At 39.7% G+C, this 25,259-nt stretch overlaps 1 protein-coding gene and 1 non-coding gene across 3 annotated transcripts in view; one reads left to right on the forward strand and one right to left on the reverse strand.

Annotated features, from left to right (window-relative positions):
* Positions 1-15,329, forward strand: part of ACTR10 (actin related protein 10) — a 34,304-nt gene extending 18,975 nt beyond the window's left edge. For both annotated transcript variants that reach the window (XM_037984045.2, XM_007986814.3), the window contains 6 exons: positions 1,005-1,040; positions 4,624-4,703; positions 4,786-4,859; positions 10,895-10,976; positions 12,604-12,805; positions 14,903-15,329. In XM_037984045.2, coding sequence (XP_037839973.2) covers positions 1,005-1,040; positions 4,624-4,703; positions 4,786-4,859; positions 10,895-10,976; positions 12,604-12,805; positions 14,903-15,084 — 656 coding nt within the window. In that variant the 3' untranslated portion in view covers positions 15,085-15,329. The remainder of the gene's footprint in view (positions 1-1,004; positions 1,041-4,623; positions 4,704-4,785; positions 4,860-10,894; positions 10,977-12,603; positions 12,806-14,902) is intronic.
* Positions 15,330-20,721: 5,392 nt separating this feature from the next.
* Positions 20,722-20,794, reverse strand: TRNAK-CUU (transfer RNA lysine (anticodon CUU)). The gene has a single exon. It is a non-coding gene; the product is annotated as a tRNA-Lys (tRNA).
* Between the last annotated feature and the right edge of the window lie 4,465 nt (positions 20,795-25,259).

Here is a 25,259-nt window from a genome sequence, read left to right on the forward strand (position 1 = left end):
GTTTGCCCAGGCTGGAGTACAATGGCACGATCTCAGCTTACCCCACACTCCTCCGGAGTTCAAGCAGTTCTCCTGCCTCATCCTCCTGAGTAGCTGGGATTACAGGCAAGCACCACCACACCCAGCTTTTTGTATTTTTCTGTAGAGACGAGGTTTCTGCATGTTGGTCAGGCTGATCTTGAACTCCCGACCTCAGGTGATCCACCCACCTTGGCCTCCCAAAGTGCTGGGATTACAGGTGTAAGCCACCGCGCCTGGCCCCAAGGTTAAAAATTCTTAGTTTCGAAGACTTTAGGTTAGAAAATTTTGTTTCTGAGACAGATTTTTGGCAACAAAATTTTATAACAATGGTAACATACCCAAATATTCACTTTCCAAAGGCTCCCTGTATTGCATGAAGATAGATATACTTGGTATCCTTAGGTGAACTTTGAATGAGCCTCTTTCATTTAGTATATAGAACCTAATTCAAAAAAGAATGAATAGGTACTTTCTCACTCATTTTTAAAATGTCTCCTTTACCTTGAAGGAAAAGATGAAAAGACTGTGTGTGGTACTTTTTTTTTTTAAAAAAGAGTCTTGCTCTTTGCCCAGGCTGGAGTGCAGTGGCGTGATCTCGGCTCACTGCAAGCTCTGCCTGCTGGGTTCACGCCATTCTCCTGCCTCAGCCTCCTGAGTAGCTGGGACTACAGGCGCCCGCCATGTGTGTGGTACTTTTAAAAAATACGTTAGCACATTACTGACAACTATTTATTATCACTGGAAAGATAAACTTGAAACTTCAATTTTTTGCTTCGATTTCCTTGGTTTGTCTTGGCTTTGAATGATGGTATTTCTTCCCTAAAACAAAATTAAATTTTTCTGTTAGACTTTTTGAGAAAATTATAGTAGTTGTATTTTTTAAATTTTTTCTAAATTGAAAAATAGAAATGTGAAGGCAATTTAATAGACTGTTTTTAATTATTATTAAAGTTTTATAATTCTAAATGAAATATTTTTTTTAGGTTCAGTTCCAGAAGGTGTCTTAGAGGACATTAAAGGTAAAGTAAGTTCTCATTTTTGTCCCTTTCATCCTTAAGTGTTAGTTTGGAGGGCATATGCTTCTAAACAGTTAGACAGGAAATATATTCATAATATAATATCCTAAAAGTATTTAATATATAGACTGTGGGATACTCTAAGTACAAATTCCAATTTTTTTTCACACTTAGGGAAGCTGTGGCATAGTGATGATGTGTTACTGAAGCAGCTTCTCAATCGTATACAGTATACAGGGTTACCAGGGAACCTAGTATTTTGCAGTGTGAAAGAACAGTTAAATTGCTTAAGAAAGCTACTGGTTTGATTAGTATGTTTTTTACTCTAGTTTTCTTTATACATTTTTCTAAAACATTCCAAAATTGTGACCAGAGTACTACACAGTACATTGGATTCACCTAAGTGAGATTGCTTCTACTTTGCTAGAGTGAATTTCTATGATAATGTTCAAATTGGGTTTTCTGGTATTTTTGTTCACTGAAATAAAATACATTTAAAATATAATCTTCAATACTTAGCATGTCATTAATGTTAATAATTTGGATGCTTAATAGATAGACAGTAATGGATTTTAGAGTTAAATGAGAGCCGGAGATAATCTAATACAGTTGGGGCTCTGAAATGTTAAGTTATTTGTTCAGTGTCACACAAGTAGGTAGGGTTAGAGCTACGGCTACAAAATACATCTTGCTTTCCATTATATTACTTAATATCTTTTATGTGTTTTAATTACCTAAATTCTTTTCAATTTGTTATAAAATTTCAATCATTTTTACTGCTTATTACACTAGTTCAAATAATACAGAAATATCTCAAATAAAATGGTTTCCTTTCCTCTCTTCCATTTGTATCCTCCATGATATAACAATTGTTGATGATGTGGAGTGTTTTCTTTTCATATGGCCTCCAACCTGTGAAAAGATGTTTAACTCTACCATTAGTCAGGGAGACATCAGATTGGCAAAAATTTGAAAGACATCTGGTATTAGTGAGATTGTAAGAAAATGAATGTTTATTATTAGTAGTAAGGATTGCAAACTAACCTTTTTGGAAAGCAATCTGGCATATTTATTAAAATTCAAAATGTGCATCCCATCTAAAAAGGGTTATTGCATGAAGTTTGGTAACTTCATTATAAGGAATGTCATGTAGCTGTTAAGAGCTAGAGTATTGGTTTGGAAGAAGGTCCATAATGTAAAGGAAGAAAGCATGTTGCTGAAGGTATGTACAGTAGAAACCCTTTCTGTTAAAAACAAATATGCAGGCTGGGTGTAGTGGCTGGCCCCTGTAATCCTAGCACTTTGGGAGGCCAAGGCAGGTGAATCACTTAAGCCCAGGAGTTCAAGACCAGCCTGGACAACATGATGAAACCCTGTCTCTACAAAAAATACAAAAATTAGCCAGGTGTGGTGGTACAGACCTCTAGTCCCAACTATTTAGAGGGGCTGAGGTGGGAGGATCACTTGAACCTGGGATCTCCTGGCGGAGGCTGCAGTAAGCCAAGATCAGACCACTGCATTCCAGCCTGGGTGACAGAGCAAGACTGTTTCAAAAGAAAACAAAAACAAAAACTAACATGCAGCATACACGTATTCATTGTATTGTGTGATCTTGAATTGGGAGGCAGAGGTTGCAGTGAGCCAAGATCATGCCATTGGACTCCAGTGTGGATGACAGAGTGAAACTCTGTCTCAAAAAAATAAAAATAAAACTACAAAAAATTAGCCAGGCATGGTGGTACACACTTGTAGTCTCAGCTACTTGGGAGGCTGAGGTGGGAGGATCACTTGAATCCCAGAGGCAGAGGTTGCAGTGAGCTAAGATTGCGCCACTACACTCCAACCTGGGCAAGGGAATCTTGACTCCATCTCAAAAACAAAAAAAAGATCTCAAGGCTAGGTATTTACTTTGCTTAGATAGTCACGAGAACTTGAATAAAATATAAAACATACAAGTAGCTTTAGCACCTAGCTCACTATCTAGCATAGTAGCATATTGTGGATTCTCAACACATGTGGTTTGAATTAGTGAATGAAATTCACTACATAACGTATTATGAAAAGATTTGTGTATAATATATATATATCGTATCAATATGCATTATATCTATGTTATGCATACTTCTTTTCATAATATATATGGCTAACATGCTTTACGAGTAATACAACCAAGTTGTCGAATTTCTTGCATTTAACATCAATTTTGTCTTTACTTTAAAAAAAGTATTTCCTAACTACCTTGAAATAATTTTAAGCAGCTCATTATAAAAAATACTTTGCAATAGAATTTTTAAAAGAAAAAGTTTTCGACATGCAAAAAGTAAAGTGATGTAGTAGAAAGAAAGTGGTAGTGTTGGGGTGTGCTAACGAGGAACAATCATTACAAAAAGCCTAAAACTAAGGAGTGTTACATTGCAACCAAGAGCAAAAATTGGCATTGTACCAGCCAGGCACAGTGGCCCATGCCTGTAATCCCATCGCTTTTGGAGGCCAAGGCAGGTGGATCACTTGAGGTCAGGAGTTCAAGACCAGCCTGACCAACATGGCGAAATGCTGTCTCTACTAAAAATACAAAAATTAGCTGGGCATGGTGGCGTGCACCTGTAATCCCAGCTACTTGGGTGGTTGAGGTATGAGAATCGCATGAATCCGGGCGGTGGAGGTTGCAGTGTGCCAAGATTGCGCCACTGCACTCCAGTCTGTGCAATAGAGTGAGACTCTGTCAAAAAAAAAAAAAAAAAAAAAAAAAAAAAAAAAAGGCATTGTGTTCTGACCAATCAAGATATTTATTAATTTTTTTTCTTTTTTTTTTTCCAATTTCTTTTTGGTAACATCTTTTCACAAGATTCCTTAAAAAGAATCAGAGAGGGAGAAAGAAAATCTGGTTTAAAGAAATACACTATTCAGTTAGAATAGCTACGTTTTTATGATGGTAAAATTAATTTTTGTTGTGGTTCTTATATAAGAGATGTCAAACAACAGTTTCTTTAAAGATGATTTTTTTAAAATGAGGTTTTATACAAGATGAATGTACAACATGTCTTATGACACCTTAGTCAATGAAAAAGGTTGTTTTTTTGTTTTGTTTTGTTTTGTTCTAGTTTGGTTTTTTTCTTTGAGACAGAGTTTCACTTTTGTTGCCCAGGCTGGAGTGCAGTGGCACGATCTCAGCTCACTGCAACCTCTGCCTCCCGGGTTCAAGCAATTCTCCTGCCTCTGCCTCCCAAGCAGCTGGGATTACAGGCACCCGCCACCACACCTGGCTAATTTTTTGTATTTTTAGTAGAGACGGGGTTTCGCCCTGTTGGGCAAGCTGGTCTCGAATTCCTGACCTCAGGTAATCCGCCTGCCTCGGCCTCCCAAAGTGCTGGGATTACAGGTGTGAGCCACTGCACCCAGCCAAAACAGGTTTTTTAATGAACAAATTACTGTTAGGTAACTAAAGATGGAAATAGGGTTTATAAAATCCAAAGGAATAGATGATTAGCATGTTCACTTGAATAGAATTGTTTTAACTGGGGTGTAGGTTCACTCTGTTCAATTGTAATCAACTAGCCATAACAAGGTCTCCTTTTCTTCCTTTAAGTGCGTACTTGCTTTGTAAGTGATCTGAAGCGAGGACTAAAAATCCAAGCAGCAAAATTTAATATTGATGGGAATAACGAGGTAAGTTTAAAAAAAAAAAAAAGCATCTTTTTGCAAAGGTTACAACATGTGTGGACTTATGTTTATGATATTTATATTTCAGCGTCCCTCCCCACCCCCAAATGTTGACTATCCGTTAGATGGAGAGAAGATTTTACATGTCCTTGGATCAATCAGGTTAGATCTTAATTTTAATGAGCAAAGTAGTAAACGAAAATAAACTTTTGGCTTGTAAAAATATTTGTATGAGCCTTTATTTCACTATTGCCATTTTAACAGTTAAGTGTTTATTGTTAAGCCTCATTATTCATGATTGATTTTATTCAGCTTTTTTTTTCTTTTGAGACAAGATCTTGCTCTGTTGTCCAGGCTGGAGTGCAGTGGCACTATCTTGGCTCACTGTAACTTTCATCTCCTGGGTCCAAGCAATTCTCCTGCCTCAGCCTCCCAACTAGCTGGAATTACAGGTGCCTGCCACCACGCCTGGCTAATTTTTGTATTTTTTAATATAGACAGGGTTTCACCATGTTGGCCAGGTTGGTCTCAAACTCCTGACCTCAGGTGATCCGCCTACCTTGGCCTCCAACAGTGCTGGGATTACAGGTATGAGCCACCGTGCCCTGCCTATTCAGCTTTTTAAATTTTTAAAAATTAAAAAAAAATTATCTCCTATTTATCAAGGTAATTGAGAATTAGTTCAATTCATGAAACTAGCCATTCTTTGAAGTGGGGCAGGAAGTATGACACTTTAAAACAGGGGTTAGCAAAATATTTCAGTAAAGGACCAGATAGTAAATAGCTCAGGCTTGGCTGGGCGCAGTGGCTCATGCCTGGAATCCCAGAACTTTGGGAGGCTAAGGTGGGCGGATCACCCGAGGTCGGGAGTTCGAGACCAGCCCAACCAACAAGAAGAAACCTAGTCTCTACTGAAAATACAAAATTAGCCGGCCATGGTAGCACATGCCTGTAATCCCAGCCACTCAGGAGTCTGAGGCAGGAGAATTGCTTGAACTCGGGAGGCAGAGATTGCGGTGAGCCAAGATCGCGCTGTTGCACTCCAGCCTGGGCAACAAGAGCGAAACTCCATCTCAAAAAATAGAATAAAATAAAATAAAAAACTCAAGCTTTATGGGTCAATATGGTCTCTGTTGCAACTACTCAACTCTATAGTTGGAACACAAAATTAGCCATAGATAATATTTCAATGAGTGAGCATGACTGTGTTCCAGTAATACTTTATTTGCAAAAACAGGTGGTGGCTGGATTTCATTCTCAGGCCATATTTGCAGACTCCTGCTTTAAAACTTTTTGTTAGAAAGTGCATTTTTTCCAAATATACTCAGTCTTTAGGACTTAGTAATTTGCTGTTTATTGATTTGACTATTCTGTCTGATGATCCAATATAAGTTGTTGTTAAGGACTTACATAATCATATTAGTAACAATATAACATTTGTTTATAATGCAACTTTATAAAATTTATATTGTAAAAGTTTCCTTGTAAAATATAAAGTCAGAAGATTCACAGAAAATTATTATTATGTAGCATATTGAACATCCTATTAGGCTTTGAGTTAATGTAGAGCTTGAAGTATTGAAAGAATGAACATAAATACATGGAAGTTAAAGACGGTAGGACAGGGTAGCAAAAGAGTAAGAATGTAGTACTTTTTGCTAGCTATTTTTATATCATTTTAATCTCCTATTTAAGTTATGTTTATTAAATTACTTTTTAAAATTTTCTCCTGATTGTTTATTGGATCTCAGTCTAAAGAAGAAGATAACTATTTAAAGAAATACAGAGACCAGGCGTGGTAGTTCACACTTGGTTTTTTTTTTTTTTTCTTGAGACAGAGTTTTTGCTCTTTTCGCCCAGGCTGGAGTGCAATGGCACGATCTCGGCTCACTGCAGCCTCTTTCTGGGTTCAAGTGATTCTCCTGCCTCAACTTCCCGAGTAGGTAGGCTTATAGGTGCCCACCACCATGACCGGCTAATTTTTGTAATTTTAGTGGAGATGAGTTTCACCATGTTGGCCGGGCTGGTCTCAAACTCCTGACCTCAGGTGATCCACCCACCTCCGCCTCCCAAAGTGCTGGGATTATAGGCGTGAGCCACCATGCTTGGCTGGTAGTTCACACTTGTAACCTCAGCACTTTGGGAGTCAGAGGTGGGAGAATATGTTGAGCCCAAAAATTCAAGACCAGCCTGGGCAACATAGTTTGAGACCCTGTCTCTACAAAAAAAAATAAATGTTTTTTAATTAGCCAGGCATGGTGGTGCACACCTATAGTCCTAGCTCTTTAGGAAGCTGAGGTGGGAGGATCACTTGAGCCCAGGAGTTTGAGGTTACAGTGATCTATGATTGTACCACTGTACTTCAGCCTGGGCAACAGAGTAAGACCCCAGGATCCGGCCACTGCACTCCAGCCTGGGCGACAGGGCGAGACTCCGTCTCAAAAAAAAAAATTTTTTTGTAGAGATGGAGTCTTGCTTTGTTGCCCAGTTGGTTTCAAACTTCACTCAAGCAATCCTCCCGCCTTGCCCTCCCAAAGTGTTGGGATTACAGGCATGAGCCACCGCCCCCAGCTCCCCATCTCTATTTTCTTAAAGAAAAAAAAAAAAGGAAATTCAATCAACATGGAATTGTTGGTTCCAAAAAAATAAGAAAATGCATTGCAAATGAAGGAAGCCAGTATGTCTCACATTCCAAACTCAATTAATTTATGTTTACTAACGCGTTTTTTGTGTTTTGTTTTTGTGTGTGTGTGTGTGTGTGTGTGTTTTGAGGTGGAGTTTCGCTCTTGTTGCCCAGGCTGGAGTGCAATGGTACGATCTTAGCTCACCACAACCTCTGCCTCCCAGGTTCAAGCAATTCTCCTGCCTCAGCCTCCTGAGTAGCTGGGATTACAGGCATGCATACCACACCCAGCTAATTTTTGTATTTTTAGTAGAGATGAGATTTCTCCATGTTAGTCAAGCTGGTCTCGAACTCCTGACCTCAGGTGATCCGCCTGCCTTGGCCTCCTAAAATGCTGGGATTACAGGTGTGAGCCACCGTGCCCAGCCTAACATGTTGTTTCTGCCAAAAGGTATAGTTCCATTGAAACCTTCTAATTAGACACAATACTGACCAGCAGTTGGTTGGTAAAGCAAAAGAAGGGTTATTTAAAGTAAAGGACCATTGTAAAAAATCATATACTAAACATTTTATTTTAACTTAAATTTTGTGTGTATTTATGTTTTTCCAAGACCTATTCTTTGAGGCTAAGTCTACTTATAGAGTTCTGACTTAAAATTATAATAACCAGTAAATCATAATTTATGATTTCCAGCTTTTTTGTTCTTTTTATAAGTACAGTAAGAGCTTAAAGTTACTAGGAATCAGTCTTGGTACAGAATCCATCTAGTTGGCTGGGCGTGGTGGCTCATGCCTGTAATTCCAGCATTTTGGTAGGCCAAGGCGGGCAGATCACTTAAAGTCAGGAGTTTGACACCAGCCTGGCCAACATGGTGAAACCCCATCTCTACCATTTACAGAATCCATCTAGTTATTTTCTTCTAGACTTTTACAGTTGTCTCACCTATGTTACAAATATTTTTAAAAACTAACTTGTCTTTCCAAAGCTTTCACATTCATGGAAAGAACAACTTGTTTTCTACCTTAATATTTCATTGGTTAAGTAATAATTGTTAAGTTATATAATTTTAATATCAAATCAGCTGACAAAAGATTTGGAAATAGAAGAGTGGATCTTTGTAAGCATGCAGCTTAACTGGTGGAAGAAGTCTGCAGGCATAGTGTGGCAAGGGCTTGACCAGCTATGCCCGTTCAGCATACTGTAGGCCTCAGTTAGTATACTTTAGTGGTGAAGTGGAAAGAATTAGCTAGTAGATTGAGTCTCATGAAGAGGATTTTATGTTTTGAAAAGAATTTTTAAATGCTTTAAAATAGTTATGCATAATATCCCGATTTTATAAAAAGTAGAGTTTATACCTGTATGTGCATAGTTAATTTTGTATTGTATTGGTTAGGATTTGGTTTGGCCACAGTTATACAAACCTGAAAATAGTGTCTTCAACACGTTAGAAGTTTATCTCTCATTTAAAAGAAGTTCAAGACTGGGCGCAGTGGCTCACACCTGTAATCCCAGCACCTTGGGATGCCAGTGCTGTTGGATTGCTTGAGCCTGGGATGCAGAGGTTGCGGTGAGCCGAGATTGTGCCATTGCACTCCAGCTTGGGCAACAGGGCAAGACCCTATCTCAAAAAATGTGAAATTAAAAGAAAAGAAGTTCAGAGGTAGATCATCCAGGGATGATATTATCGTCTCATATTAGAGACCCAAACATCTTTCCATCTATCATCTCCGGGATGTGGCCCTTGTCCTTGAGGTCCAGGATGGCTGCTGGAGTTGTAGCTACCATGTTTTTGTTTCAAGCAAGTAGTCCTAAGAAGGGAAAGAAGTGCTTAACTCTTAATTAAAAGTCCAACATAGGCCGGGTGCGGTGGCTCATGCCTATAATCCCAACACTTTGGAGAGGCTGAGGCAGGCAGGTCGCTTGAGGCCAGGAGTTCGAGACCAACCTGGCCAACATGGCGAAACCCCACCTCTACTGAAAATACACAAAAAATTAGCTGGGCGTGGTGGCACAGGCCTGTAATCCCAGCTGCTTGGGAGGCTGAGACATGAGAATCACTTGAATCTGGGAGGCTGATGCGAGATCACACCATTGCACAGAGCGAGACTCTGTCTCTAAAGGGAAAAAAAAAGTCCGACATACTACTTCTGCCTCCATCTCCTTGTCTGGTACTGAACTACATCTAGTTGCAAGAAAGACTGTTTTTTTTTTTAAGAGATGAGGTCTCACTATGCTGAGACCAGTTCTCAGGCTGGTCTCAAACTCCTGGCCTCAAGCCATTCCCCTGCACTGCCTCAACCTCCTGAAATGCTGGGATTATAGGCATGAACCATTGCATCTGGCCAGAGGCTGGTAAATACAGTGTTTTAACTAGTGGGATGGGTTGGAGGCATAATATATCCAGCTTAAAAATTGAGTTTTATCTTTTTTTATTTTCAAATCCTACAGATTAACAGGCAGTAGTAAAAGATAATACAGAGAGGTCCCATATACCCTTTCAGTTTCTCCCAATGGTTAAACATCTTATATAACTATAATATGATATCAAAACTAGTAAATTGGCATTGGCATAAAGCACATGTTAGTTCTGTGTTGTTTTATCATATGTAGATTTCTACAGTCACTACAACAATGGAGATACAGAACTATTGCCAGATAGAAAGAAAATTACTGCTTGATCTCACTTATATATGTGGAATCTAAAAAAAAGTGAAACATCTAGAAACAGAGAGTAAAACAGTGGTTGTTAGGAGTTGAGAGGGGAAGGAAATGAGGAGAGGGTCAAAGGACACAAACTTGTAGTTATGAGTGATGAATAAGCCTAGAGATCTAATGTACAGCATGAGGACTTTAGTTAGTAACGCTGTATTCTATACTGAAATTTTGCTAAGAATAGATTTTGGGTGCTCTTACTACTTACGGAAGGTGATGGATAGGTTAGTTTGCTTGAATGTAGTAATTACTTCACTGTGTGTGTGTGTGTGTGTGTATATATATATATCAAAATATGTTGTATACCTTTAATATATATAATTTTTTTAAAGATATAGAACTCTTTCATCACCACAGAGATCTTCCTCATGCTACCAAAAAGTAATAGAGTTACTTTAATTTGAGAATAAACTGGAAAATGGATATTTTACTAAGCAACTGGTGATCCTTGTATTATTTTAAAAAAGAAATGGGGGGGGGGGTGGTTGCTTATAAATCTCTTGTATCACCAGCGATTCTGCTTGTTGAATCTTACTATTATAGAATGCTATTTCTTTTCTTTTCTTAGGTTTGGGGAGTTATAATTGGACACAAAATAAATGTAAATGTATACATAATAATAGTAACAGCTAATAATTTAGGCAGACCCTGTTCTATTAACTCATTGCATCTTCACCTCAACCCCTGAGGCAGGCATTGTTATCCTTTCCATTTACAAATGAGAACAACTTGTATTTTAATAATTATTCTTTGTTAATGTAGTATTGGTACTTAAAAATACTATGTAAATGGAAATCATGGTACATTCTGTGTAATAATATGTGACACCAACAGAAAGCTCTCTTTTTCAAATCCCATTAGAGATTCAGTTGTGGAAATTCTTTTTGAACAAGATAATGAAGAGAAATCAGTTGCCACTTTAATATTGGATTCCCTTATACAGGTATTTTATCTTGTCAAAAAAATTCCCTTTATTATCACAGTCCTTTAAAGAAAAATTTTAAATGTTATTTTAGGCAACTAGCAATCCTTGTCACATATTATTTTTAGTATGTGTCAACAACTAATCTGCTTATTGAATTTTATTAATTTTTACAGAATACAGTCATTTTTTAAAACTTTTTAAACTTTTATTTTAAAATTTTATAGTTCATGAGTTTTACTTTGGCACTGAGAAATGGCATCTACAGCTTTCCAAACCCCAGGATAATGAGTGCCATGGACGTGTGCTTATTTATTTATTTATTTATTTATTTTGAGACAGTCTCGCTCTGTCACCCAGGCTGGAGTGCAGTGGCATGATCTTGGCCCACTGCAACTTCCGCCTCCTGGGTTCAAGTGATTCGCCTGCCTCAGCCTCCCAAGTAACTGGGATTACAGGTGCCCACCACCATGCCTGGCTAATTTTTGCATTTTTAGTAGATACAGGGTTTCACCATGTTGGCCAGGCTGGTCTCGAACTCCTGACCTTGTGATCCGCCCACCTCTGCCTCCCAAAGTGCTGGGATTACAAGCGTGAGCCACCGTACCTGCCTTTTTTTTTTTTTTTTTTGACAGAGTTTTGCTCTTGTTGCCCAAGCTGGAGTGCAATGGTGTGATCTCGGCTCACTGCAACCTCCACCTCCTGGGTTCAAGCGATTCTCTTGCCTCAGCCTCCCAAGTAGCTGGGATTACAGGCATGTGCCACCATGCCCGGCTAATTTAGTGTTTTTGGGTAGACATGGGGTTTCTCCATTTTGGTCAGGCTGGTCTTGAACTCCTGACCTCAGGTGATCCACCTGTCTCAGCCTCCCAAAGGGCTTGGATTACAGGCATGAGCCACCGTGCCCAGCGACGTGCATTCTTTTAAGAGCCAGGACTAGATTTTTATTTAGTACCTAGTATGGTTTATGGTTCCTTCCAATTCAGGGTTGTATAGTATTCAATTTTAAATTCCACAGGACATATGGTAATAATATGTCTCTTTTTTTTAATGACTGTAATTATAGGACTTCGCATGAAATACCATTGCCTTGGAAGATATGTTTGCCTCTAGGGCTCCATTCATTGAAGGACCTTATCATTGCTAACTCTTAAAGAGAACTGATGTAGAACCATAATTTTTCTAGGAGTGTTATCTTCCCACTTAACAACTGACACTTGAATACACCTTAGAAAAACGAAATTTCCACATGCTTCCCTTACCCCAAAGAAGAGAAGTTATTTCTTCTCATGCTCTTTGCCCTACTTAATCATTGCTACCCTGACAGTGAGAACACTCACATATTACTGCCGTATACCCTATGGAATGTAAAATTCTATGCTATTAGACTTTTAAATATTTTAAAATCTTTTAAGTTTGTGTATATATTTGGCAGTATTTTTATGGTGGTTATACTTGCTTTGCTGCATGAAAGAAACCTTGCCGTGGCCCTTTTTGTGATACAAATGATCACCTGTTTAATCTGTAGTATTATAATAATAATATGTATAATAATAGTATATATAATATGTATATTTTCTTAAGTTGTCAAGCATTATTTGTACAGTTCAGAATAAGTCCTTCTTTTTTTCTTTCTTTTTAATAACAGTGTCCAATAGACACCAGGAAGCAACTAGCAGAGAATTTGGTAGTCATAGGTGGCACTTCTATGTTGCCAGGATTTCTCCACAGATTGCTTGCAGAAATAAGGTATTTGGTAGAAAAACCAAAATATAAAAAAGCCCTTGGCACTAAGACATTTCGAATTCATACTCCACCTGCAAAAGCTAATTGTGTGGCCTGGTTGGGAGGTAAGAATTTCACTTTTAAAATATAGTGATTATATAGTATTTGGTCTCTGAATGACACTATTAATGGATATATTAGAATAAATCATTCAGGGTTTAGAATTGCCCACTTTATAAATACAACTAACATTGACTTTTTTTTTCTTTTTTTTTTTTTTTGAGACGGAGTCTCACTCTATCACCAGGTTGGAGTGCAGTGGTGCGATCTGGGCTCACTGCAAGCTCTGCCTCCCAGGTTCAAGCAATTCTCCTGCCTCAGCCTCCTGCATGTCTAGGACTACAGGCGCGCACCACCATGCCCAGCTACTTTTTGTATTTTTGGTAGAGACAGGGTTTCACCATGTTGGCCAGGATGGTCTTGATCTCTTGACCTCGTGATCCACCCACCTCGGCCTCCCAAAGTGCTGGGATTATAGGCATGAACCACCACGCCCAGCTGACTTTTTCTTAAATTATATTAATTGTCAGAATTTTATATCTATTTCTCTTGGCATTTGCACTGTGATATTAACTTCCTCCTTTAGTTAAAGTCATCCCTCAAAATAGTGAAAGCTATGAATTTATTCCAGTGATGGATGCTACCTTTTTTTTTTTTTTTTTTTTTTTTTTTTTTTTTTTTTTTTTGAGACAGAGTTTCAGCCTTGTTGCCCGTCCGGCTGGAGTGCAATAACGCGATCTCAGCTCACTGCAACATCCGCCTCCCAGGCTCAAGCGATCCTCCTGCCTCCGCCTCCCTAGTAGCTGGGATTATAGGCACCCGCCACTACGCCCGGCTAATTTTTTTGTATCTTTAGTAGAGACGGGGGTTCTCCATGTTGGTCAGGCTGGTCTCAAACTTGTGACCTCAGGTGATCCGCCCGCCTCGGCTTCCCAAAGTGCTGGGATTACATGTGTGAGCCACCGTGCCCGGCTTACCATTTCTTAAAATGTTTAATGTCTTGCAAATTTAGTGAGCCACATATGAAAATTGGTCTCTTTATTTTATAACTGTATTTGTGGCTGAGTTCATTAAATGTTTTAAGTAATGATGGTTTCACCGAAATAAGCAAATAACCTAATAAGTACAGTTGGCCCTTGAACAACATGGGTTCGAATTATGTGGGTCCATTGATATGCTGTTTTTAGGAAATATGTTGGAAAAATTTTTGAAGATTTGCAGCAATTGGAAAAAACCACGTAGCCTGGAAATACCAAAAAATTAAGAAAAAGATATGTCATGAATGTATAAAAAATATGTATGTAGATACTGGTCTGTTTATGTGTTAATTGACTATTCATGTTATTGGTAAGACTTCTCAGTTAACAGTAGGCTATTGGTAGTTAAGTTTTGGGGGAGGCAAAAATTATACATGGATTTTTCAGCTGCTTGTGGGTGCACAGCCCTAATCCCTGCATTGTTCAAAGGTCAGCTGTAACTACTTTGAAGGGAAAAACAATAATGAATATGTACATTTATATACGTTCTGATACGTGTTTTATGATGCAGAGCTAGAAGGTATCAGGATTGTACATTCAGAGAGAAAAACAAAGTAGTGTGACATTTTAAAATGAATGTTATATAATTTCTTGTAAAATAGGATTTGGTAAAGATGTAGTTTTGATCCAGGACAAATTGATTTAGTAATGGAATTGTTTTTAAAAGACTGTCTTGTGGGTCTTAATAAGGTCTTCAGTATAGAATGTTAGGACATTATGATGATGTTTATTGGGTTTTGCAGTACCATTTTATTTATTGATATGTAACCTTAGTTGTGAGAGAGAAAACTCAGAATCTTGTTGATTGTATTTACACAAAGTTGAAAATACCTTCCACTCCACTCTATCTAACTTGCTTTTAAATGCAATAATACTTGTTATCATGTTCACTCGTAACCTGCTAAAGGCCATTTCAATTACTTTAACATGGAGTTACGGCTTACTCTGTTATTCAAAATATAAAATAAAGAATAGCTTGACTGGAATTACTTTGAAGATTGTGGCAATGCATTGCTGAATTTTACCAATCCACTTTTGTCATATAGTGAAGTAGATGTATATGTACATAAAGTTTTCTAGTAAAAGTTTTTCATCTTAGCTATAAAAAATATTTTTGTCACACAGGGGCTATTTTTGGAGCATTACAAGATATACTTGGGAGCCGTTCTGTTTCAAAGGAATATTATAATCAGACGGGCCGTATACCTGATTGGTGTTCTCTCAATAACCCACCTTTGGAAATGATGTTTGATGTTGGGAAAACTCAACCACCTCTGATGAAGAGAGCGTTTTCCACTGAGAAATAGAAGTTTGATTAAAAATCAACCTTGCTTCATATTAAATATTTAACCAATTATAAGCAAATTGTACAAAGTATGTAGGATGTTTTGTTACAGAGGAGTATAGTGGAAGTGAAAGCATTCTGTGTTTACTCTTTGCATTAATATATAATTCTTTTGACTTTGTTTCTCTTGTGTACTGGTAACATGGTAGCTGGTGCTTACTGAAATCTGTTGTGTTAATATCAATAAAGTGTAGTAAAGCAGTTTAATTTTGGAAGTTTGTTATGTGGCTTTTTTTTTTTTTTTTTGAGACAGAGTCTCCCTCTGTTGCCCAGGCTGGAGTGCAGTGGCGCTCTGCTCACTGCAAGCTCCGCCTCCCAGGTTCACGCCATTCTCCTGCCTCAGCCTTCTGAGTATCTGGATTACAGACACCGGATTACAGGCGCCCACCACCACACCCAGCTAATTTTTTGTGTATTTAGTAGAGACGGGGTTTCACCGTGTTAGCCAGGATGGGCTGGATCTCCTGACCTCGTGATCCACCCGCCTCGGCCTCCCGAAGTGCTGGGATTACAGGCGTGAGCCAGCGTACCCAGCCTATGTGGCTTGTTTTTCAAAAAGAAGAGTATTTCTCCACAGTTCACTTAACCTGTTCTGGGCTCATTAATTTTATTTCCAGCAGTTACTCCATTTAAAGCATAAATAGTGTTAACCATTACTAGTTACTTCAAATACTAACATGGGTCCATTTAAAAAAAGTATTTATTTTGGTGCTTGGGTGTCCATATTATAATAATGTTGTTTTTCCAGAAATATATTTGATCTTTGGACTGAGAATGTTTGGTAGCGTGGTCAAGCATTTGTTAAGCAAAGTGTGGAAATGTTCACTTTTTAACTTCACCATTTTTTTTTATGAGCAATTCTACATTTCTAAGAAAAAAGTACTTCATTTTTATATAAGGTTACAACTGCCGTGTAAAAATGTATTCACAATGCCATTAATCTTTGTGTTTGTGCTTTGTATCTTAGGGCAGAGGTTCTTTGAAATACGTACTCAGTCATTTAACTTTTATTTTTTCATTTGTTTTTAATGAACTACCTCTTGTTGAAATTTTGCTGGCTTCATTCTTTCGGGATACCTGTCTCTTCTAGTCCTACCACTGTTCCATAGCACTCTTTCCCTAAGCACAGTACCCATAATTGGGGCACTTCTAACTTTTACCTTGTAATCGTTTCAACAGAGGTTTTATCTTCTTTTCTGGAATATAAGCTCCATTAGAACGAGGCTTGTCTATTTCTTAACTTTGAACCCTCCCAGGAGGATTGCCAGGAATAGATACACTATTAATTGCTAACTGGATGGATTTACTATTTTATTAACATTATCTCTTTTTTCAGTAAACATGAACTTTACATTTATATTGACTTCATCTTTTGTTGAATTTAGATTATTTATGAGAAGTTTTCATCATTGAATAATATCAAAAACAGGATCTGTGACTGAAATAGAGCTTTAAAACTGGCTATAAAGTAGCAGACAACTAGTGGCTGAAGTTAAGGAATGTAGCCTTCTGTTACGGGTTGAATTATGCCCCTCAAAAAGATAGGCTGAAGTCCCAACCCCTGTACCTTGTGAACGTGACCTTATTTGGAAAGAGTTGCAGATGTAGTCAAATTAAGATGTGATCATTAGGGTGATGCCCTGATCCAGTAAGACTGGTGTCTTTGTAAGAAGAGGAAACCAGTTGTGGTGGCCCATCCCTGTAATCCCAGCATTTTGGGAGGCTGAGGCGGGTGGATCACTGGAGGTCAGGAGTTCGAGACCAGCCTGGCCAACATGGTGAAACCCCATGTCTACCACAAATACAAAAATTAGCCAGGTATGGTCATGCATGCCTGTAATCCCAGCTACTCCGGAGGCTGAGGCAGGAGAATTGCTTGAACCCGGGAGGTGGAGGCTGCAGTGAGCCAAGATCACGCCACTGCACCCCAGCCTGGGTGACAGAGTGAGACCTTGTCTCAAAAAACAAACAAACCTAAGGAAAGGCATGCCTAACATTCCAGGATTGATAAGGAGGCCAATTTGGCTCGTGTAGAGTGAGCAAGAAGAAAAGCAATAGTAGATGGGGGAGTGGGAATATATCTTATAAGGATACATCTTACTGAGTCAAACAGCGTATCCTTGGAGTGTTTTGAGTGGAAAATTGACAAGATCTGACTTGTGTAAACCGGATTATTCTGGATGTTGTGTTAAGAATAGAGTTTAAAGAGACAAATTGAAGCAGGAAAATCAGTTTTAAGAAACCATTACAGTAATCTCAGTGAGATGATGTTTTTTAAGCCAGGGTGCTAGCTGTAAAGATGAGAACTGCAGCCGGGCGCGGTGGCTCAAGCCTGTAATCCCAGCACTTTGGGAGGCCGAGACGGGCGGATCACGAGGTCAGGAGATCAAGACCATCCTGGCTAACCCGGTGAAACCCCATCTCTACTAAAAAATACAAAAATCTAGCCGGGCGAGGTGGCGGGCGCCTGTAGTCCCAGCTACTCGGGAGTCTTGAGGCAGGAGAATGGCGTGAACCCGGGAGGCGGAGCTTGCAGTGAGCTGAGATCCGGCCCCTGCACTCCAGCCTGGGCGACAGAGCGAGACTCCGCCTCAAAAAAAAAAAAAAAAAAAAAGATGAGAACTGCTGGATTCTGGATACATGGAAGGTAGACCAACAGGATTTCCTGATAGATCTTACGTGGATGTTTCAGTTACCTATTGCTATGTAACAAACTTCTAAAAGTTAATGGCTTAAAACAATATGAATCCTATTTGCTTATGGTGTTGTGGGTCAGAATTCAGGCAAGACTCAGGTGAGCAGTTCTGTTTCATGTAGTATGAGCTGGAGATAGCCACCTGGCTGTATTTAATTGGTGTGCTGGGGTGGAAGGTCTAGGACAGCCTTGTTTACAAGTCTCAGTGTCAGTGCTCTCTCCATGCCTTCTCTGTCTTCCACATGCTTCTCTCCATGTGGCTGGCTTAGGCTCCCTTAGCATGGTGGTCTCAGGATACTGATTTATTACTTGGCAGCTTGGATCCAAACCCCATTGTGTGAGTTCTCCTCAAGACACTGTTTGCATCATGCTTTCTGTTGTCCTATTAGCCAAAGTTAGTCACATGGCCAAGCTCACAGTCAATATGGCAGGGGAATATTGAAAGACACTTCCACAATGGGGTTGGAGAGATAGGAATCAATGTTTCCAGTATTTTTCATCCATGCATCTAGAAGGATGGTGTTACCGTTAGTGGGGAAAAAAAGAAAAATTACATGAGAAACAAGTTTTGGGGCAAAGATCAAGAGTTTTTGTACATGTTTAGTATGAGTTATCTACCACACATCCAAATGGATATAGACGTTTGACATTTAAGGGAGAGATCTGGGCTCTCTTAAAAGTTTTGAATCAGCCGGGCACGGTGGCTCACGCCTGTAATCCCAGCACTTTGGGAGGCCGAGGTGGGCGGATTACCCGAGGTCAGGAGTTTGAGACCAGTCTGACCAATATGGTGAAATCCTATCTCTACTAAAAATAGAAAAATTAGCCAGGTGTGGTGGGGGATGCCTGTAGTCCCAGCTATTCGGGTGGTTGAGACAGGATAATTGCTTGAACCCGGGAGGCGGCAGTTGCAGTGAGCCGAGATCATGCCACTGCACCCCACTGCACTCCAGCCTGGGCGACAGAGTGAGACTCCGTCTCAAAAAAAAAAAAAAAAAAAGGTTGTGAATCATCAGCAAGTATCTGGTATTTAAAACTGTAAGATCACCAAGTGCATGAGTGTGGATAGAGAAGAGGAACAAGGACTCACCCATTCCTGAGCACTCCCAAGTGAAGAGATAGGAGAGAAAGGAAGTAGCTGGTGAGATACGGGAGAAAACGAGAGCATTAGTGTCCTGGAAGCCAAAGGGGAGATGTGGATCCAGCATGGAGTGATCAAATTTGTAATAAATTTCTGATAGTCCAAGTAAATTAGGCCTTGCAATTAATTTGATTTTGTGGAGATGAATGATGACCTTTTCATGTACAGTTTAGTAGACTAGTGGGGTGTGGCGGGAGGGGCAGGAAGTCATGACTAGAGTGGGTTGAGAAGAGCAAGAAGTAGTGCCTGACATCTGGGAACTAATCTAACACAAGTAAGCCTCAATGCTATTACAGATTGATATGATGCTTTCAGCAAACTATGCTTTTCTTCTGTTTTTCACATAACATACACTTCAGACAAGTTGGTCACTGTGCAACTCAAAACACCAAACATCCTGTCTTGCTAAAGGAGTGACTGTTTTTGTTTCGCCTTTATCCCTCCTTTAGTCTGCCATCCTTATAGATTTCAGATCCTAGAATTGCCCTGGTTTTCTGAGAGCACACAATTCAGAACAAGCCCCTACTTACTTAGACCCTCCCCCAAATTACCCAACAAAAGCCAAGATCCTATAATCACTATCTTACTGAATCACCCCACACTTCTCCCTTGTTGCCATGAGTAATAAACTAAACGTATTTGACAACAGGTGTGGGGGTTTTCTGTTTTATTTTATTTTATTTTTTGGTCTATGGCTGAAGGGCATTGTCAGGGTTAAGAGGTGGGAGGGAGGGGAAACTTGAGCTTAGGCAAAAGGGGATGGGCTTTTGCTACAAAGGGGAACAGAGAAATAGAATGGCAGCCTGTGAGGAAACTAGGTCGAAGTTTTTAAGATAAATAACAGCATGTTTGTGTGTTGAACGGAAAAATCAAGAAAGAAAAATTGATCCTTTAGTGGAGAGCTGGGGGATGACACGTGGAGGGTACAGGATCCAGTGCTTTAGGTAGGGTTGGCTTCAGGTATGAAGGAGCATAAACCGTTCACCTACGTGTTCTGGTGGGTGAGATCCTGGAATGTGTCTGGCTGTGGTGGTTCGAGTGGGCGAGGACGTTCTGATGACTTCACAGTTCTCAGTGCAAAGGGGAGAAGGCGGAAACCTTTCTTCCCTCACATATCCAATTGCCTATCCAAATTTTCACATCTCAGTTGTTTTGTACGTCTTCAAAGAGCCTTTACTAGAATCTTAATTTCCTAGTATCCATCCCCAAGAAGAATGGAAGAAAACTTGATGTATGCACTGGTGGTATAAATCTCACTACAAAAAGAACTATTTTTCACTATATATTTCTTCAGGGATAGACTCCATATTGAGTGGAGGAAAAAGAAGGACACAGAGAGAGAGAAACAGAGAAGGATAAATTGGTTCTTTTTCTTCGGAGTCCTCAGGTGCCTCCAAATGTTTTTACATCCGGTCTCTTAAATTTTAGAAAAGCAGCCAAAATGTGGCGCTCATAAGTTTGTTAAGATAACAATTAAAACTGCCCTCTACCACCAACTATGCAAGTATGCATAGTAACACAAAAAACTAGTCTTCAACAGTGGGCATTTGGTTTCCTGTGTGTTTTAAAGAGAACACGGGGAGGGGACATGTGATTTCAATTGCACAAGCACAGTTTGTGACCTGTTTCGTTTACAAAAGGAGAACTTTTTACTGGAGAATCTGGTTAATACTGAAAGTGTTTAAACTAACTCGGCTTAAGAACTCTGTAGTTCAGCTGCTTTAGAGAAACCATTTAAGTTTCAGAAGAAAAATTTCAAGCCGCGCCCAACGTGGGGCTCGAACCCACGACCCTGGGATTAAGAGTCCCATGCTCTACCGACTGAGCTAGCCGGGCGCCTGTCGCAGTGGTTTGCATTTCTACCTCTTGAGGAGTATTTTAACTACATGGTTTGCTCCTCCCCGTAGTTTCTTTTCTAAACAAATGTGTAATGTACTGTTAGATCGGCATTTCAGAATTATTTTTTAAGAGTGTTCTAAATATTTAATTGTACTTAGATTTAAGAATGTTTGTATATGTATCCAAAGATCATTGAAAACTTATGCGAGGCTTTATCATTACAGAGTCATTGAATATTTTGAACAAAGTGTTTAAAAATATTTACCAACCAGTATGTTTTGTTTACATAAATACATATCAAGGCCATCCAACTTCCATCAAATGGCATACCGGATTCCTACATGTTTGGGCTCCGCATTTAAGAAACAAAGTCCAATCTCTGAGAGGTTAGTTTCCCTGAACAACCGCGGGGATTAGCTATTTTCTTTAGTATGGTCTGATGAAGGAGAGTTAAATTCAGAAAAGGAGGCTTCGAGTCAATTAACATAAATTCTCTTTCGAGTAATTGTCTGGCAATGAGCGATAGGACGTTTGGAGGGTGCTATTATTCTCCTCAAATGACAGAAGCTGGGAGGAAAGAATTACAGTCTCTAAATCTAATGGTAAAGAATGTGAACTCTAAGAGGCAAAGGGTCAGAAACCTGATTTTAATCAAATTACCATAGGAGATACTGGAATAATGTCATATGGAAATATACATATTCTGAAATGATGGTGAACCTTTCTAGATAAGAAATTCTGGCCGGGCGCGGGACGCCTATAATCCCAGCACTTTGGGAGGCGGAGGCAGGCAGATCACGAGGTCAGGAGTTCAAGACCAGCCTAGCCCCGCTTCTGTCTCTACCAAAAATACAAAAAATTAGCCGGGAGTGGTGGCCGACACCTGTAATCCCAGCTACTCGGGAGGCTGAGGCGACAGTGCGGGACTCCATCTCAAAAAAAAAAAAAAAAAAAAAAACTTCTAATTTCTGTGATAATGGAGAGGAGTGTGGTGTTTATACTACTGCTTAGCAGTGCAAGTTAAAGACCAATTTGTAAACCTGAAAATAAATAATTCTTATGATAGTATCCCCAAAGCACAGTATTTGGAAGCTAGATACATTGGGCATCACATTTCCTGAGGTATTCAAGTTAAAAATAATAAGATACGTCATAAAATAGTATACATTTAGAGTTGCCTTGCTCTGTCGCCCAGGCTGGAGTGCAGTAGCATGAACTCGGCCCACTACAACCTCCACCTCCCGGGTTCAAGCGATTATCCTGCCTCAGCCTCCCAAGTAACTGGGATTACAGGCATGTGCCACCATGCCCGGCTAATTTAGTGTTTTTGGGTAGAGATGGGGTTTCTCCATTTTGGTCAGGCTGGTCTTGAACTCCTGATCTCAGGCGATCCACCCGCCTAGGCCTCCCAATGGGCTGGGATTACAGACATGGGCCACTACGCCTGGCCTTCTTTTCTTTTTTCTTTTTTTGAGAAGGAATCTGGCTGGGTGCGATCTCAGCTCACGGCAACCTCCGCCTCCCGGGTTCAAGCAATTCTCCTGCCTCAGCCTCAGCCTGCGGAGTAGCTGGGACTACAGGCATGCACTACCACGCCCAGCTAATTTTTGTATTTTCAGTAGAGACAGCGTTTCACCATGTTGGTCAGGCTGTTCTCGAACTCCTAACATCAGGTGACCCGCCTGCCTTGGCCTCCCAAAGTGCTGGAATTACAGGCATGAGCCACCGCGCCCGGCCGAAAGAGCCCCCAAATTCTTAATTATTAATAAATATTGAGTGCACTAGGTGCTCAAATAGTGTTTATCACATACAGGTAATGATGTTAATTAAAAGATTAACTGGATACCTAAACAAGTTTTGAGTACTTATGGTTTACCTCCAAGGCCAACCCTTTTGCAACTATTAACCTTTAGCTTTCTTCACCCCTTTCTTGAACTATCGTGGTCTAAATCGGAACTCCCCAGGAAAGAATTGCAACTAGAGGCCAGGTTCAGTGGCTCAGGCTTGTAATCCCAGAATTTTGGAAGGCCAAGGAGGGCGAATCACCTGAGGTCAGGAGTGTGCGCTCAGTCTGGCCAACATGGTGAAACCTAGTCTCTACTAAAAATACAAAAATTAGCCGGGCATGGTGGTGCACACCTGTAATCCCATCTACGCGGGCTGTTTAAGCAGAAGAATCGCTTGAACCCCGGGGGGTCAGAGGTTGCAGTGAGCAGAGATCATGCCACTGCACTCCAGCCTGGGTGACAGAGCAAGATTCAGTCTCAAAAAAAAAAAAAAAAAAAAAAAAAGAATTACAACTGGAATGTTTTAACGAGGGTTAGGTAAATTAAGTGGCCAGTCTTCCAAGTAATTCAAGTCCTTTTATCTATCAATTTGTTCAAAAATAAAAACATCAATTGTAATACTTCATTCGCAGGAAAAAGCAACTGAAATTCCTTTTTTCCCCTTACTTTCTATATCTAATTCTGCAAACCCTATGTCTTAGCCCATATTCTGCTGCTATAACAGAATACCACAGACTAGGTAATAACAAACAAGAAAAGTTTATTTGGCTCATGGTTTTAGAAGTTCAAGAGTATGGCACTGATATCTGGCAAGGGCCTTGTGCTGTATTATCCCACGACAGAAGATCAGAAGAGCAAGCGAACATGTGAGACAGAGAGCTGAAATCCATTGAAATTCATCCTTGTATTAGGAACCCACTCCCAAGATAACTAACCTATTCTAGAAATGACATTCATCCATAGTGCCCTCATGATCTAATCACCTCTTACAGGCCCCACATGGCAATACCATTACATTGGCAATTAAATTTCGACACGTGTTTTGAAGAGGACATTCAAACCATAGCACCCTACACATCTGAAATCCATCCACACATTTCCACCTCCACTGCCACCACTTTAGTCCAAATCACTCTCCATTACTGCTAGCTCACAAAAGTGCAATAACTTTCCAACTAGTATCCCTGTTTCTCTTCTTTCCCTTAGCTATCATTCTTCACACAGAAATAAGAGCTCATTTAATGATTTAAATAAAATCATATAATTCTCCTGCTTTAAAAACTCCTGATAACCTCACAGTAGAAAACCAGTAATAAATGAAAGGAATGACGGAATTAGAAAATCACCATTTGGCAACCATTGTAATAATAAATTCAAACAAGAATCATCAGATATTAGAATTAATGAGTGCAATGTTGAGGCGTAAACAGGACGTGTACATATTCTCAAAGTATTTCCTCACAAGATACTAATTACAAAGGTAAAAGTAGAAACATTATCAGGGATAAATCTTCAGCCAGTGATCAAAATTAACATTATCAGCAATAAAACAACTAACATCATGTCCCTCCTAATATAATGCTCTGACATGAATGAATACAAGGTCATTTCTGTAGTATTCCTGCCACAAATGCATCACTTGAATCAAATAACAACAAAAAAATCAAACCTAAATTAAGGAATATTCTACAAAATAAATGGTTTGTATTCTTCGAAAATGTTCATGTCATGATAACTGAAGAAATACTGCTGGGCGCAGTGGCTCACGCCTGTAATCCCAGCACTTTGGGAGGCCGAGGCAGGCGGATCACAAGGTCAGCAGATCGAGACCATCCTGGCTAACACGGTGAAACCCCGTCTCTACTAAAAAATACAAAAATTTAACTGGGCGTGGTGGCGGGCGCCTGTAGTCCCAGCTACTCGGGAGGCCGAGGGAGGAGAATGGCGTGAACCCGGGAGGCAGAGCTTGCAGTGAGCGGGAGATCGCGCCACTGCACTCCAGCCTGGGCGACAGAGCGAGACTCCGTCTCAAAAACAAACAAACAAACAAAACATGAAGAAATACTAAGCAGCTATTTTCCAGACTAAAGCAGACAACTGAATGCAAGGTGTGATCTTGGATTTTCTTTAGCTATGTACCAAAAAAAAAAAAAAAAGGAAAGTTGATAGATCATAGTATTGCTAGTTTTCTGATTTTCACAATACTACTGTGTCTATGTAAAATAATGTTCCTGTGTTGGGGGGGAATACACACTGACGTATTAATATTTAGGAGTAAAAAAAGGCTGATGCCCTATTTACAATCGGATTAAAATTCAAACCACTTCAAGATTTGCTGTCATGTGCACTTGTTCTCTTCCTGTCACTCTTCCCCACTTAATGAGGGGTCACTCTGACGTGACAGTTCCTAGCGCAAGCCAAGTTTTTTACTGTTCCCTAAACCACTGTCTTTTGTTACCCTATTTTAAATATCACTCACTTAGAAAGTCATTCCCTGAGCACACTGCCTAAAGTTAGTACCTCCATTCTCTATTAAAGCACTCTTCCTTCTTACTATTTTGCTTATTTATCGTTATCTATTTCTTCCTACTGAATGTAAATTCCATTAGAAATGGTGGTATAAGGCCGGGCGCGGTGGCTCAAGCCTGTAATCCCAGCACTTTGGGAGGCCGAGA

Source organism: Chlorocebus sabaeus, chromosome 24 (assembly GCF_047675955.1).
Source record: "Chlorocebus sabaeus isolate Y175 chromosome 24, mChlSab1.0.hap1, whole genome shotgun sequence".
Lineage (NCBI taxonomy): Eukaryota > Metazoa > Chordata > Mammalia > Primates > Cercopithecidae > Chlorocebus > Chlorocebus sabaeus.